At 36.9% G+C, this 14,768-nt stretch overlaps 1 protein-coding gene and 2 long non-coding RNA genes across 5 annotated transcripts in view; 1 reads left to right on the forward strand and 2 right to left on the reverse strand.

Moving 5' to 3' along the window:
- The window catches only part of LOC123871404, a 383,067-nt gene that overhangs the window by 358,753 nt on the left and 9,546 nt on the right, over positions 1-14,768 (reverse strand). The gene's annotated exons all lie outside the window — the stretch shown is intronic.
- On the reverse strand, positions 17-14,760 carry LOC123871399. The gene is made up of 3 exons (XR_006797262.1): positions 14,750-14,760; positions 13,909-13,911; positions 17-1,045 (listed from the first exon to the last, which is right to left on the reverse strand). It is a non-coding gene; the product is annotated as an uncharacterized LOC123871399 (long non-coding RNA).
- Positions 6,896-14,768, forward strand: part of LOC123871379 (LIM/homeobox protein Lhx1) — a 98,666-nt gene continuing 90,793 nt past the window's right edge. For 2 of the 3 annotated variants that reach the window (XM_045915162.1, XM_045915163.1), the window contains exon 1: positions 6,896-7,133. In XM_045915162.1, the coding sequence (XP_045771118.1) occupies positions 7,118-7,133 (16 nt within the window). In that variant the 5' untranslated portion in view covers positions 6,896-7,117. The remainder of the gene's footprint in view (positions 7,134-14,768) is intronic. The other variant, XM_045915164.1, reaches the window with a different exon arrangement.

A 14,768-nucleotide genomic window follows, 5' to 3' on the forward strand; every position in this document is an offset into this window, starting at 1 on the left:
TAGTACGTCCCGGCAAATCAAAGAGTCCCCACGGGATAATTAAAAATCTAAATTCACGGGGACGAAGTCGCGGGCATCAACTAGTTATTTCAATGAATAACTTGCAAGCTGAATAATAAATGCGCTTCTTAACGGCTTACGCGTACAGATAGAGCAAATGGAAGAGCTTGTGAGCCGTGGAGCAGAGTTTAACTGGCAAGCAATACTCAATGATAAATGCGCTTCAATCGCAACTCAACGGCCTGAGCGTACGGAAGGAGCAAATGGAGGAGCTCGCGAACCGTGAGGCGGAGTTACGCGCCGCGGCTACACACGAGCGACTCTTGCGCGGGGAAATCGCTCGCGCTCAGAGGGAAGGCAACACTCAAGCTTGGGCTTAAACTTAAGTTACTTAAGGCTTGTCAATAGTCATTTATTGTATACTGAATGCTAGGTTATCAGGTCTATTTGTCCATACTGCAATGTGTCAAACGAATTACACACGTGATAGCACGCATAACTCACACGCAATACTCGACGATAATGGTGCTTCATTCGCACAACAGACGGAAACGTTTAAGTGCGGAAACCAGCCCAGAGAGAAGAAGGAATGCTGCTTCAGTTGCAAACTCAACGGCCTGAGCGTACGGAAGGAGCAAATGGAGGAGCTCGCGAGCCGTGAGGCGGAGTTACACGCCGGGGCAGATCATAAGCGGTATCTGCGCGATGAAATCGCTCGCGCAGATGGAAGGCAACACTCAAGCTTGAGCTTAGACTTAAGTCACTTAAGGCTAGTCATCTATTGTATACATAATTCTAGATCAGCTGGTCTATAATGCCCATAACAAAATAAATAAACCTTCATAAGTGACCGATTAAAATGACCCTACAATAGAAGTCATGGCTAATATTCTTATGATAAAATAATGTGATAAACAAGATATTAATAATTTCTTATGTAAAGTTGTGGTTTTTGTGTGTGTTAAGAATAAAAACTTGCTTATTCCTTGATATTTAACAGTCCTAAATAAATTATATTTTGAAGGATTTCATGTAAGACTGACAACTGTTGTAGTCCTTTTTTAAGTTTATTTTTTTAACTAATTACGCCCAATATGATGAGTTAATAAAAACGAGTAAAGGACAAGTGTCCAATGCGGACTCTTTGAAATTGATAGCAGTTTTTATCAAGGCACATTGGCGCTGTATGGCAAACAAATGTTTATTTTACGCGATGGAGTTAAAGTTTAGTTTACTTTAAAACTTTTTAAAAAGGATACGACACTGCGCCTGAAACTTTGCGCCAATGTGCCATGAGCTAGAGGTGTCTGTCTTCTATGACTATGTATTATGATACTTGCTATTATGTACTACATTCTCAAAAGTCATATGAAATATGTATTTACAATATAAGAGTGATTATAATAAAATTTATTTAGAATATAAGCGAATAGTTATATGAATTTTGTGTGTTCCTATTTTGATACAACGAAATAAAAGTTTATTTTGAGAAGTTCAATTGTTTTATTATCTTTTATACCCCTTCTCGTCATAAAGAGAGAGGGCCAGCGCGTGCCATACCTCTGTTGTTTTATAAAAACTGAAAGTTTCTCTGCATATTGACCCCAATACAGGGAGGAACGATCAGCGACTGTGAAGTTTGAATCATGGAGATAACAGGCAATAAACGTGTAAAAAATCCTTTGCCAAGTATAAAGTCTAATATTTATACTTTTTTTTTCTTGGTGGCTTTTAGGAATAGCTTGATATCACGACGTCATTTATTGCCTAAACTTTAAGCGAGCCATCTAGTATAAAGCTTAAGAATCATTTTCAAAATCAAAAAAGTATACTGATATAGTAATAGATGGCGCTGTAAGAGGAATTTACTTGTTTTTAGCTACCTCAATAGATGGCACTACGCGTTAATTTAGAATGAAAATTGAAAACTGCAATGCAACTTTGTAATTGTAACCTTGCCACCCATATTCAAACAAATATTTCATTAAAAATCTACAGATTTCAGCTCTGAATCTAAAGTTTTTCTTTTATTCTATTTAGGTTCCTGCCAAAAACCATTGAAGATACATTTTCAAGAAAAATAAAAAGTTATTAAAAATACAATAAATTCCATAGGTATAGGTAGGTAAGTATAACGCGATCTAGGTATCCAGCTAGGAATATCTATCTAAGTAGCTAAACTAGATTTGCAGAATTCAAAACAGGACCGGACGCGGCCCAATTTTGCTGGGCGCGCGAGTTTTGGAGTCCCCCAGGCCCCAGCCCCCAATTTGTAGTTTTTTTGTCTCCATTCTATACTAAGTAGATACTTTTATTATGAGATTTTTTAATAATATTTTATACTTAGGTACATCTCGTAGATGTAAAGATGGCCAAAATTTTTAGTGGCAAAAAAATAGATCCGCATGACCCGCAACAGTTAAACTCGGCTAGCAAACAAATACTTAGGTAAGATAGTAAGAGTAGTAGGTATTTCAGTGGCCAAATCATTAATTGGGCAGCAAGGATAAAAATCCATACTAATATTATAAATGCGAAAGTGTGTCTGTCTGTCAGTCTGTCTGTGTGCTACCTTTTCACGGCCGAACAGTGTAACCGATTCTGACGGGTACAGGGTTAGCTGATATCCCGGGGACGGACATAGGCTACTTTTTATCCCAAAAAATCAAAGAGTTCCCGCGGGATTCCTAAAGACCCATCCATTTATAGCCGAATTGTATGAAATTTGGTACCGAAGTAGCTTGCGTCCCTGTAATCGAAATAGGCTACTTTTTATCCCGGAAAATCATCCTGTCATCATCATCATTTTTAGATCCCAGGATCTATAAACATCTAAATCCACGCGGATGAAGTCGCGGGCATCCTCTAGTACCTACTAAATAAACTGGCAACATCTGGTAAGGTATAGGTATGTAGGTGTACCTATATAAAAGCATAGAATGAAGTGTAGGTAATAATAATTAATCACCTACCCTGACTTCATGTAAGTAGGTACCTACCTAGATGAGATCGAATGTACCTAGCCCAGATTGAAATGCGATCATCCCAGCTCCACACAGTCTTAGGGTGAGATTTATAGAGCGCACTTTGCTCAGACTTTAGATTGAGTTAAAACGAGACAGGTTTATCTGAAATATATAGGTAGGTACATCTGTCTCGTTTTAACTCTGTCTTAAGTCTAAGCAAAGTCAGAGTGGAGATCTATAGAGCGCACTTTAACTTTGCTCAGATTTAAGACACTGTTAAAACGAGACAGCGTTATACCACTGCCATAAATCTATCTCGTTTTAACTCTGTCAACAATGTCAAAGTGCGCTCTACAGATTTCAATCTAGATCTTACCATTAGACTGCTTTTTGACCAGAGATGTGCTATGCAGTCTATGATGTAACTAAGTATGTGATTCCACTAAAGCTAAGAGGTGTAGCGCGGAGCTCCGCGCTCCCTGCTACGGCGTCACATTGCTACACCATTTGCGCATCCGTAGCTCTCATGCATAGTATGGATCCCCCCATATAAAAAAAAGCTTCTTTGAACCCGTTTCTATTCTACCGATGCTGCTATGTGGAGCAATAAAAATAATTACTGGATGTCACACACATTAATAGCAACGTAGCATACCTACCTACATCTCTGGTGGGAAGCAAGCATGCCTAGGAGATTGTATTATGGCACCATTAGGTATAGCCTAGACCCCTAGTGGATAAGACGTCGGCCTTCTCTATTCGGGAGGTCGGGGGTCCAATGCGGGGGTCGCGGGCACACACCTTTAACTTTTAGATTTACTTACCTACTTAGGTGAAAATTAATTAAAATTATGGAAAACATCGTAAGACAACCTGCATGCCTGAGAATTCTCCATAATGTATCAAAGGCGTGTGAAGTCTGTCAATCCGTACTGGGCTAGCCTGGTAAACTACGGCCTACCGAAACACTTCTAATTCCATAAGGAGACCGTAGGTACTCACTTCTCAGTAGTGGGCCGGCAATAGGTTGATCATGATGGTGAGAGTTGTACATTAGAATTCTCTGAGTGCAAAGGTAGGTCTGGGTGGCATAGGTAGGCCTACATGGCAGAACAGTCGAATTAGCTTTGTTTTCATGAGAGGTTAGGTAGGGTAGGTACTTAGGTTAAAAAAATAAAATGGCATGGTGATGGAGATGGGAGGTTGGCACTCGAGCTCTCTAATGCCATAGACGTATGACATGGTAGTCGTACCTACATATTTGGACTTAGGTAGGTAAGTAGCTAACTTCACGGCCTAAAATTAAATGACTTTGAGAGTTAAAATAAAACCAGTTTACAAGTTACACTTCAAATTAACTTTATTATTCGCGAACGTATTGAATAACAAAACATAGCACAGTTTTTCATGATTTACCTATTTCAATAAAACTGTTTTGTTAGCAGTTGCCTGCTTTGGACCATGGCCGCTTAATTGGACCTCTAGGTTGCCATTAATGGACTGCGACTGATTTGATCCTCCGATGGAGGCGACCCATGATAAACTACTTATTTATTATCTAATAATATTTATTATCTAATAATATTTACACATCATTATAAATTAATTATTTGGTTGAATAATTCATCCAAGACTTATTATTATCTAATAATACCTACTTAGGTTATACACAGCATTTTTATCCAACATTTAAAAGGTAAGTAAGTAAGTAAGTAGGTAGGTACATAGGACTACATACCCATAGTCTACCACGCTGGCCATGGCCGGGAGTGCGGTGAATACTACCTTAGTGATACCCGCGCAACCGCCAGTCCGTTGAGGAACAAACACAGGTTTTAGTGGGTGCAAGCCCCACATAACCTCTCCGTTTCCCCTGACGGAAGGGTATGCGTTAGGCATTTCCTGTGTATAAAAAAAAGAAGTACGGATTGGCAGACTTCACTCACCTTTGAGAACATTATAGAGAACTCTCAGGCATTAGGCATATCTACAGGTTTCCTCACGATGTTTTCCTTCACTGTTAAAGCAAGTGATATTTAGATACTTAATTGCTTAAAACGCACATAAGTAAGTAAGTATGTAGGTACCTACTTACTAAGTAGGGGGACCCGAGGCATTACGGGCACCCGGGGCAATATAAGCACCTCGCCTACCCCCCACATTAACCACCACACGCTGTCGCAAATACTTGAATCAGCAACCAGTAGGCCCTACGCAGACGCACCCGGGACAGGTAGTGTTGTCAGCGGAAACCTGTGTTGGTTTGAGCCAGATGCAAAATAATGAAAATTCGTATTTTGGTATTGTTTTTAAAAATTTTGTTTGATCCGTAATCAATAGAGATATATGGGACTGTAAAACTACTCTTAATGTATTGATTAGCTTAGTTATTATCATAGACTTACGATTTTTTCGCTACATGGTTATTATATATTAGGTACATTACGATAATAAACATTGGGATTTAATGGATCCTACTTAATTTTTGTCGATTTTTTTTTAAACAATGGCATTGGGGCATTACGGGCGGGGTAATAATAGGTATGGGCAGTGTGCCCATTATGCCCCGGTTTGTAATCTATGCATACAACCATATGAAAAACCATGATCGATATGACAGGGAAAACTTAAATAATATAAAATAAAATATAAATATAAAACTAAAAATATAAAAACAAAAAATGAAAAAGACAAAGAAAATGAGTTGGAAGAGGAAGATGTTGAATGTGTTTATTGTGATGACTGATATTCTCAATCCTCCGTGAGTTGTGCCTCTTGTAGGACCTGTTGTTACAGATGGGATCATTGTTCAAGCACAGGGGAAGATGATACAACGATGAATCCCATCATATTTGCTCATTTTGTTTAAGATTTTAGATGTAAGTAAACGTAGTGCCCATATTGCCTCGGGTATGCTCATTATGCCCCGGGTACGGGGCATTATGAGCAGAATCCCACTTTTTGATTAAGTTAACTTACTGAGAGAATTATTAAGTCTAAGATTGACGTTTATTAAACAGTCTATGAAATAAATACTTAGGTAATATTACCTATGTCTGACATTTCACTTGAATCCTATAATTATCATGTTGTATCTTTTTGTGGGGCCGGGGCTGCCCCGGGTTCCCCTAAGTACCTAAGTAGGTAACTCGGAAAAGAGGTGCGTGCGTGCCCGGGATCGAACCACCAACCTCCGATTAGGAGGCGGACCTTCTAACCAGTGGGCTATCAGCTTCCACCTACCTACTTATGTATAAGTAATAAGGTAATAATTATTAGGTAGGTATGTAATAGGTAATAGGTCCTAATTTAAGTTCGGGTTTATTATTAAGGCTAAGTAGGTAGGTATGGGTTTTGGTCATGCAGTGCTACAAAAGGTCGTTGGGTTGGGTTGCTACAATAGGTGGGTACCTAGCTGGTAGGTAGAGACCTTAAAACATATGAGTAAGTACACTATACACTACATTCTTGGATACACCTACAGCTGCTAGCCACATCTGGAAACGTCAGAATAAAAACTCCCAGAGCTTCAACCTCAGAAGGCGGGCAAGCATCTACATAAACATGGCTCACACGCCCCACGTCAAAACAACCGAACTATAAAGAACCTAGATGAGAAACCGAAAAATCCAGGCTATAATTACACAGCTACCCGATACAAGGCAATTTAAATTTACTGCGAACGCACGTGTCCCACAAAACGAAGTCCCACTACACGGAACACGCACGGAGGAAAAAATAAAGAAAAATACACAACGATGGCGCCACCCCCTCGATGCGAGTGGCCGCTCACTTGAACCACGCCTGTTTCAAAACGCTACCCTTTCCATCTCGCTCTAGTATATCGATTATTTGTAAAGCTGTCTCTATCTGGTGCGCGTTTTGATGGAAAAGCTATGGTTTTGTGATCAGTACGCGTTTGGAAGTCGCGCGTGCAGGAGCGCTGTCGGGAGCTACGCGCGATCCAGCCGCGGTGTGTCTTGATAAGTGAAGTGACGTGAGCCGAAGTGGCGGGATTTTTAGCCGCAGGACGGGGGGCACACCCCCCCTTCCACCAGCACCACATTGGTAAAAGTCAGTGTCTCGTGATAGGATTTTGACAGAATTTTTAATCGTGTTTTTTCGAACATTGAATGTGATTAGTATCAGCGATGCCGACGTATGGAGGTTGTTTTGTTTATTTTCTTTTATTTTTACCCTAACACCCACTGTGAAGGCCTAGTGGTTAATACCAAGCGGTCGCAGGTTCGAATCCTGGTCAGGCAGCTCTGAGTTTTCTGTAGAAACTTATATTACTTACGCTGAAATTGATTAATTCCCAATTTCTTGAATGCGAAATTCGTGTGGAAACAGCGGAAATCTGGATGCATCTGTAAATCATATCCAAGAATTTCTATTGATATAGATGGCATACCTACCTATAGAAATTCTGGGATATGAGTTAGGTTATAGTAGGCAGGCAACCTACCTACCTGTACCTTAATCTACACTGAGACAACATGGTGGTTCTTGAGAGGAGATTCAGAGGCTGGAAAATTCATAGGATAACTCATAAAAGAGTAGATACTTTCCTACCTATTCCTCTTACAGTTACAGTTACAGTCCTCTCTGGGCAGTTAATCTAAACCTGAACTAGGTAAATAGTTAACAAAGAGAATACCTACTTATAATCACTAGGTACTTACGTTTGTAATTAAGACTCTTTTAAGACTCTATATTTAAACTCATCACCTAGGTAGGTAGATAGATAGATAGATAAAAAACTTTATTGCGCACAAAACATGAAATAATCAAGACAAAACAAAGAAACTAAAAACAATTACATAATATTATATGCAAAAGGCGGCCTTATTGCTAGTAAGTAGTATGGTAGGTAGGTTATAAAAAACTTTTTATAATATAAATGTGTATATGCATAAATTTCAGGAGAGGACTAGCCATAATTATTGTTCTAGGCATGTGTCAACGGTCAACCTTCATGTCTGCTGACATACCATACATGGGTACATACATAATTACATAGCTACGGTTTACCCATAGATATAGGTATTACCATTAAATTAAGGACTAAAATCGTACTTTTGATATTAAATGACAGTTGACACAATACCTACTTAACTACTTATGTAGAGCAAATATTATGTCGAATCCTTTTTAAAAGTTTAGGTACACTATATAGTTGTGTTTAAAAAATAGCTATTGAATTATACCTAACTATTTAACAAATCAAAAATCAATACAAAATTACGTTTCTTAATTTTAAACAAGGCCTCATTTACCTACCTTCTACTTCATTATTTTAGATTTTAATCTCTACGGTAGACCAAAATGTTAACAAAAAGATCTTACACAAGTATAAATTAATGTTGTACCGTATATTTCTATAATTATTGCAGAATTAGTTAGGTATTTAGGCCTACATTGACGGCGCAAACTCTACGCGCAAAGCTTGCAAAGTGCATGCTGCCTCTATGCACTCAATAGATTATTTAGGTATCTAGGTCACAATATCAGAAGTCTAATGACTAGGTACCTAGTAGATGTGTGGCGGTAGTGTGTTTGGAAACATTCGGTAGGTAGGCAGGTAGGTTTATGATAGAGTAAGTCTACATAGGTCTTCGAAGGAATACTTGAAAATAGGTATTAGGTACGTACCTCTAACTAAAGCTACCTACCTCAATAAATTGTTAAACATCACCTATGAACTTTTAGGTAGATATTTCATTTAAATTAAAACTTATGCTCTACCTAGGACCTAGGTACCTACTTAGTAGATAGGTAAGTATAGTAGGTATGTAAGCAAGGCAGTACAAAAAGAGCTGATGTTTTGAGGGTTTTTGCGGTAAAAAATTAAGGAAGGTTACCTTCCATCTTTGGTTTTTTAATATAGGTAGGTAGGTACCAAGATTAAGAAACCAGGGATATTGTGATGAAAAACCTGACAAAAGTTTGGCACGCTTCTTAAAAATGTTTTTTTAATTTCTCATTGTCAATTCACAACGGTGCATTCGAGAAAAAATGATGAACAATGGCTTTTACGGCTAAAACACGATTTGTATAATTTAATCCGCTTTTTGTGTGATTTTTCTCAACTAGGTAGATATCGTCTGTTTATCAAAAGTTCATTGACTTATCATACTCATCATTTAGAGATAATAATAATATGTAGGTACTTAGGTGCCTATTATAGTTTTACCTAGACATCTTATTAACCCCCAATCCAAAAAGATGGGTGTTATAAGTTTATCTGTGTATCTGTGTGTTTGTGTATCTGTCTGTTTCATCGTAGCGCTTAAACGAATGAAGCTATTTTTATTTAGTTTCTTATTTTTTTTTGTTTTAATTTAATTTAATCCAGAGCGTTCTTAGCTAGGTACCTACTATCCAAGAAAATCTATTCAGCCGAAGATTTTCTGTGCTCTTCTGGTTTTCTTATTAGACTGGTTATTTCCTAGGTACCTACCTAGTACTTAGGTACTATCCGACCAATAAGTACATATAATCCAGCCAAATGCTAATAAGGCATGGTACGCACTGGCATGGTAGTGCGTAATGTGTATTAACGTAAGTAGGTATAATAAACAAATTATTTCAAGATAAAAAGTTTAAAAAGCGTAAAATAGGTGACTGCATAAACTTTTAGGTATGCACTTCATTTTGTCTCTGCCTCAAAAGTGAAAATCTTTAAATGAAAAATACAATGTTTTCAACCACTTGTTGCGGTGAGATAATAATTTTATTATTAGTGCCTACCAACTACCAAGTCATAATCGTATGTAGCTTATTAGCGAGCCCGGATCCTTGGCAAATTGGTTCAGCGGTTTTCACGTAATACGAAGACAAACATTCAACAGATGCACAGTGCAAACACGTTAAAGCTACGCGGTTTATGACAGGATGTGAAAAATTAAAGTTGTTCGTATTTTTCTTTAGACCGTTTTTACAGTCCCTGTAAAAGCGCGTACTACGCCCTACGCCATAAGTAGATACCTACAATATTTACCAAAAAAACACCAATCAGATATGATTTTTTAAACCAAATAAAGGAATATTTATTTTTATTTGTTTTTTATTTAAGTATTTTATTAATATTAATAGGCAAAGGGTTTGGGTAAAAGTCGTGCTCAGTAGTGGGTCGGCGATACTTTGATGATGATGATGATAATGATGTTTTTGTATAATTAGATCAGGAGCAGGACGTATAATTATAATATTTTAAATACATACCGACCTAGCCTACCTAAGTAAGTAGGTATGTATATTTATTTAAAATCTGAAGCCAAGTATGCTTATCCATACTATTAATACCTATTATAAATGCGAAAGTGTGTCTGTCTGTCTGTCTGCTACCTTTTCATGGCCCAACAGCTTTACCGATTCTGACGAAATTTGGTGCAGGGTTAGCTTAGGTATATCCCGGGGACGGACAAAGTTTTTTTATCCCGGAAAATTAAAGAGTTCCCACAGGATTCCCAAAAACCCATCCGCTTAACCGATATTTATGAAATTTGGTACCGAGGTAGCTTGCGTCTCTGTAATTGACATAGGCAACTTTTTATCCCGGAAAATCAAACAGTTCCCACGGGGTCTTTAAAAACATAAATCCACGCGGACGAAGTCGCGGGCATCCTCTAGTACAACATAATATTGAGGTAAAACCACAGATTATGAACAAGCTACTTTGTAAATACAAGTCCGTGTGTATAATCCATGGCCCCGTTGCATTTCTGGAAAGTGTAAAGGCGATCTCTTAACTTTCACGTTAGCCGATTAACTTTTAAATCTATTTACACGTTTTAAAACTTAAGTTTATAATACCTATGTGGTTGAGATTTCACTCATGGAGGATTAAAATATTGTTAGGTAGACCATGTTTTTGATGAAATCCCACCTATTTACTCGTAATATTATGAATACGAATGGCGTTCTCTGTGTCTTTCACCTAAACGTTTTAAAACTTACGTTTATAAAAGTGCTTACGATCTAAGTATGTGGTTTGACTCAAGGACTAAAATACAAAGGAACTTAGAAGGTAGATACCTACTACAACAGAGCAACAGATCAACGGATTTCATTGGATGAATTTTAAAAAAGCTGGAGAATTAAAATCGCGGCTGGAGAATTAATTTAAAAAAAATGAAGTTGATAATGAAAATTGCCGCTATAACAGCAAATAATACAAATTTCAAAATGGTCGCCATGAAAATTACGTACGGAACCCTTCATCTGTGTGTCCGACTCGCACGTTATCGATTTTTCTGATTCTAAAAAGTCTATTAAGAACACCGTAGCTTAGTGGTTAGCTATGTTACCTAAGTATAGGTAGATGTTTTGAAAGTGCTCTAGAAATGTCTAAATAGGCATAAGTCTGTGATCTAAATAAACTTACTTACCTAACTATTCCGTGGTTTTATAACACTCCTAAAGAAGTAAATCTTAAATAGCGTGACAGAGGCATATTTCATCCAAAATCACACGCATCGCTGCATAACATTAACCACTGTAGGTAAATCGCCGTCAGACATTTCTGAATCTGAACGCATCGTGTGAAATGGCGCGAGACCAATCGGACAATCAGATTTGAATATGGAATACCAACCGACGCCACGACCTTCATAAATTTAGCCAATAAATGTCAACTTTTTGATCGTTCGAAAAAGGAACATGTGTGAAAAAAAATAATGAAAGGATTTCGAGTTGACATGCTCTTATTGCTCTGCTACATGCATTGGAATTTTTAGCGATGAAAAGTGATGATTAGGTAACTTATTGACAAAAAGGATTTACATATTTAACAAGATTATTAAAACAATGTACCTACGTAGGCAGCTAGGTTATAGAACTAAAACAATTAGGTACCTATAAATAAAAAAAGTAACTGCCTAAAGTAGGTATATTGCACCTGAAATCTGAATCTAATTTACGTTAGGTACTTTTAAACACTGAAATTTAATATCTAATTTATATTAGGTACTCAGGTAGCGTTACATTTTAGGGTCTAGCTAGCGAAACAGTTATTTCACTATCATGGAACGTTTGTTTCTATTAATGCATTAAATAGGGCAATCTCTTATCAGTAAAAACTATGGAGATTACGTACTCTAGCTAGCTCTATTATGTTATTCATTTTGTATATTATACCTACTACTTAATAAGAATAATATTATTTGTATTGCGCGTACTATCCAACACACCTGTCTGATGTCTCTCCAAAGGTTGCCTGGTGGAGATTCCGCCGCTTAAACATACAATTGTTATGTTTAAATAGTTTCTTGTATTTTTACTGGTTGTGTGCAATAAGGTTTTCTATATACAATCTAGCTAGAGCTATATTATGTGTGCACTGTGTATAGGGGAGAGTGTGGAGAAAAGAGCCAGTTTTGAATAGTGTAAAAAAAAACACACTTTTACTATATTATTTTCAAATGAAACTAGGTTTTCTTATAATCACTTTAATTGGCAATGTTATAAAATAAAAATAAAGAGGATAACAACGCTGATAATCTCTTATATAAATAGTTTAAAAAAAAAAGGAAATTGGCTCTTTCATAGCAGCAGGTCAATGAAAGAGCCACCATGTGTTATGAAAGAGCCGATACCTACTTTTGAGGTACTAAACGGTTTTTTATCAATTAAAATTATGTTAAGTATTTAAAATCAGATTAATACTAAGCTTACTTTAGTATTTCTATGAAAATCACAATTTTTAAACAGTCTCAGTAATAATTAAACATTGTCTTAATCAACAATTAAAACTTTTGAACTTTGTCTTAGTTAAAAATTAAATAATTAATAAAAATTTGTCTAAAAACATAAAATAGAGCCCTTTTTCGTATTCTTACTCTATAACTTAAAAAATAAAAACAGTATAAAAACAATTTAAAATTAAAAACATTTTTGGCAGAAGAAATTAATCACCCCTTTGAGGCCACACGATAACGCTAACGCTGTTCTATTTATGGACTGATTTCCAGCAAGCACTTCTTTTACAGCCTCTTCTATTGCAGCAGTTGTGGGCCTTACCCGTTTTTTAGCTGTTGACGCTTGCGAAGACATATCTTTTTATTCTGAAACATATATCATATAATAATGAAATAACTAAAATTAAAAATTTTGGACACCCCCGACCTCTATAAATATGACTGGTAGAGAATGCCATTAGGCATTAAGTCCGCCTTTTGTTTTTTTTTGTATTTTGTGCAATAAAGATTAAATAAATAAATAAATAAATAAATAAATTATAGCTAAGAACAATCTCTATCACATCAGTTATCAAACAAAAAAAAGAACCATCAGAATTAGTCCATTGGTTTAGGATCTACGTGGCCATAGACACACACACACACACACACAGAGACAGACACACAGACACACGTCAAACTTATAACATCCCTCTTTTTTCGTCGGGGGTTAATTAAAACAAAACGAATTAGAATTAAAAGTATTGAATGAGCCAGTTTTCGTGTCATGAAAGAGGCGGCTCTTTCAAAGCATAAATAACTGGCTCTTTCAAAACACGACGCTTTTAAAAATATAACTTCAAAAAAAAGGCACTATACCAGAACGCTGATCTGATATTATTTATGCAAAACAAGGGCAAATATATAGACGCCAATACTGTATATCAGTTTTGTCAACTTATGCAATACCCTTTTTGAAAAAAAAAGATGAAAGAAACACAAAGAAACTTACTTTTTGGCTTCCGAATTTTCGTAACAGTCCTGTGAGGCCATTTGCTGTCGTAGAACTGTCAAATGTTTGTGGGTAACAGCTATCCAGTGTTGCCATTTAAGGAGTAAAATTAAACTTTAGTAGAATATCGATAAGTAATGGAAAATCACATCGGCTCTTTCAAAGCCTGGCTCTTTCATGCACACTCTCCCCTACCCCCTACCTATTTTTGAGAATCATTAATTGGCGTTGTTCTATAATAGATAGGCACCTACTAGTTACAGGATGATGTACTTAAATACTAAATACCTACCCATAAGTGTTGTAACGAATAGAAGTTCGCCTTCTTGTCGATAGAAGACAACAAGCTTTTTAACGTGCAATCTAGATGACCATAATAATCTGGTCACATAAAAGGCGTTTATGGTTAGGATGAACTTAGGGTTGTTATTAGTGTTTTCCAAGTTTTGAAACAAAAATAGAAATATATATTATTGCGCAAAGACGGCCAGGTATAGTCTTAAGGGAAGAGTTGCCTATTGTAGTCTAAAACATGTATTACTAGAGGATGCCCGCGGCTTCGCCCGCGTGGATTTCAGTTTTTTAAATCCCGTAGGAACTCTTTGACTTTCCGGGATAAGAAGTAGCCTATGTCCTTCCCCGGGATATATTCAAAGTCTGTACCAAATTTCATTAAAATCGGATCAGTGGTTGGGCCGTGAAAACGTAGCAGACAGACAGACAGATAGACAGACAGACAGACACACTTTCGCATTTATAATATTATATTATATTAATAGCATGGATTATACGGTAAATACTGGACAAAAAATAGGTCCATCCATATTGAAAGCAGCTAAATTTTATTTGCGAAAGTACATAACATGGCCGGTAATAACATATGCTAATAAAACTTTATTCAACTAAGCTTTATCGATCGTAAAACACAATCCTATTATGGCGCAGCCGTTCCCTACCGGCGCGGCGTGCGATAAAACGAAGCATTGAGGCATTTCTCCAATGTTCTAGATACATAGGCATGCCTACTAGATATAAGTAGGTATGCTTACTATAGTATATCTACGAGTAAATAAATGTACCTACATGTTTACCTCTAAAGTACCTACTACC

This window comes from Maniola jurtina, chromosome 13 (assembly GCF_905333055.1).
Source record: "Maniola jurtina chromosome 13, ilManJurt1.1, whole genome shotgun sequence".
NCBI classification, from domain to species: Eukaryota; Metazoa; Arthropoda; class Insecta; order Lepidoptera; family Nymphalidae; genus Maniola; species Maniola jurtina.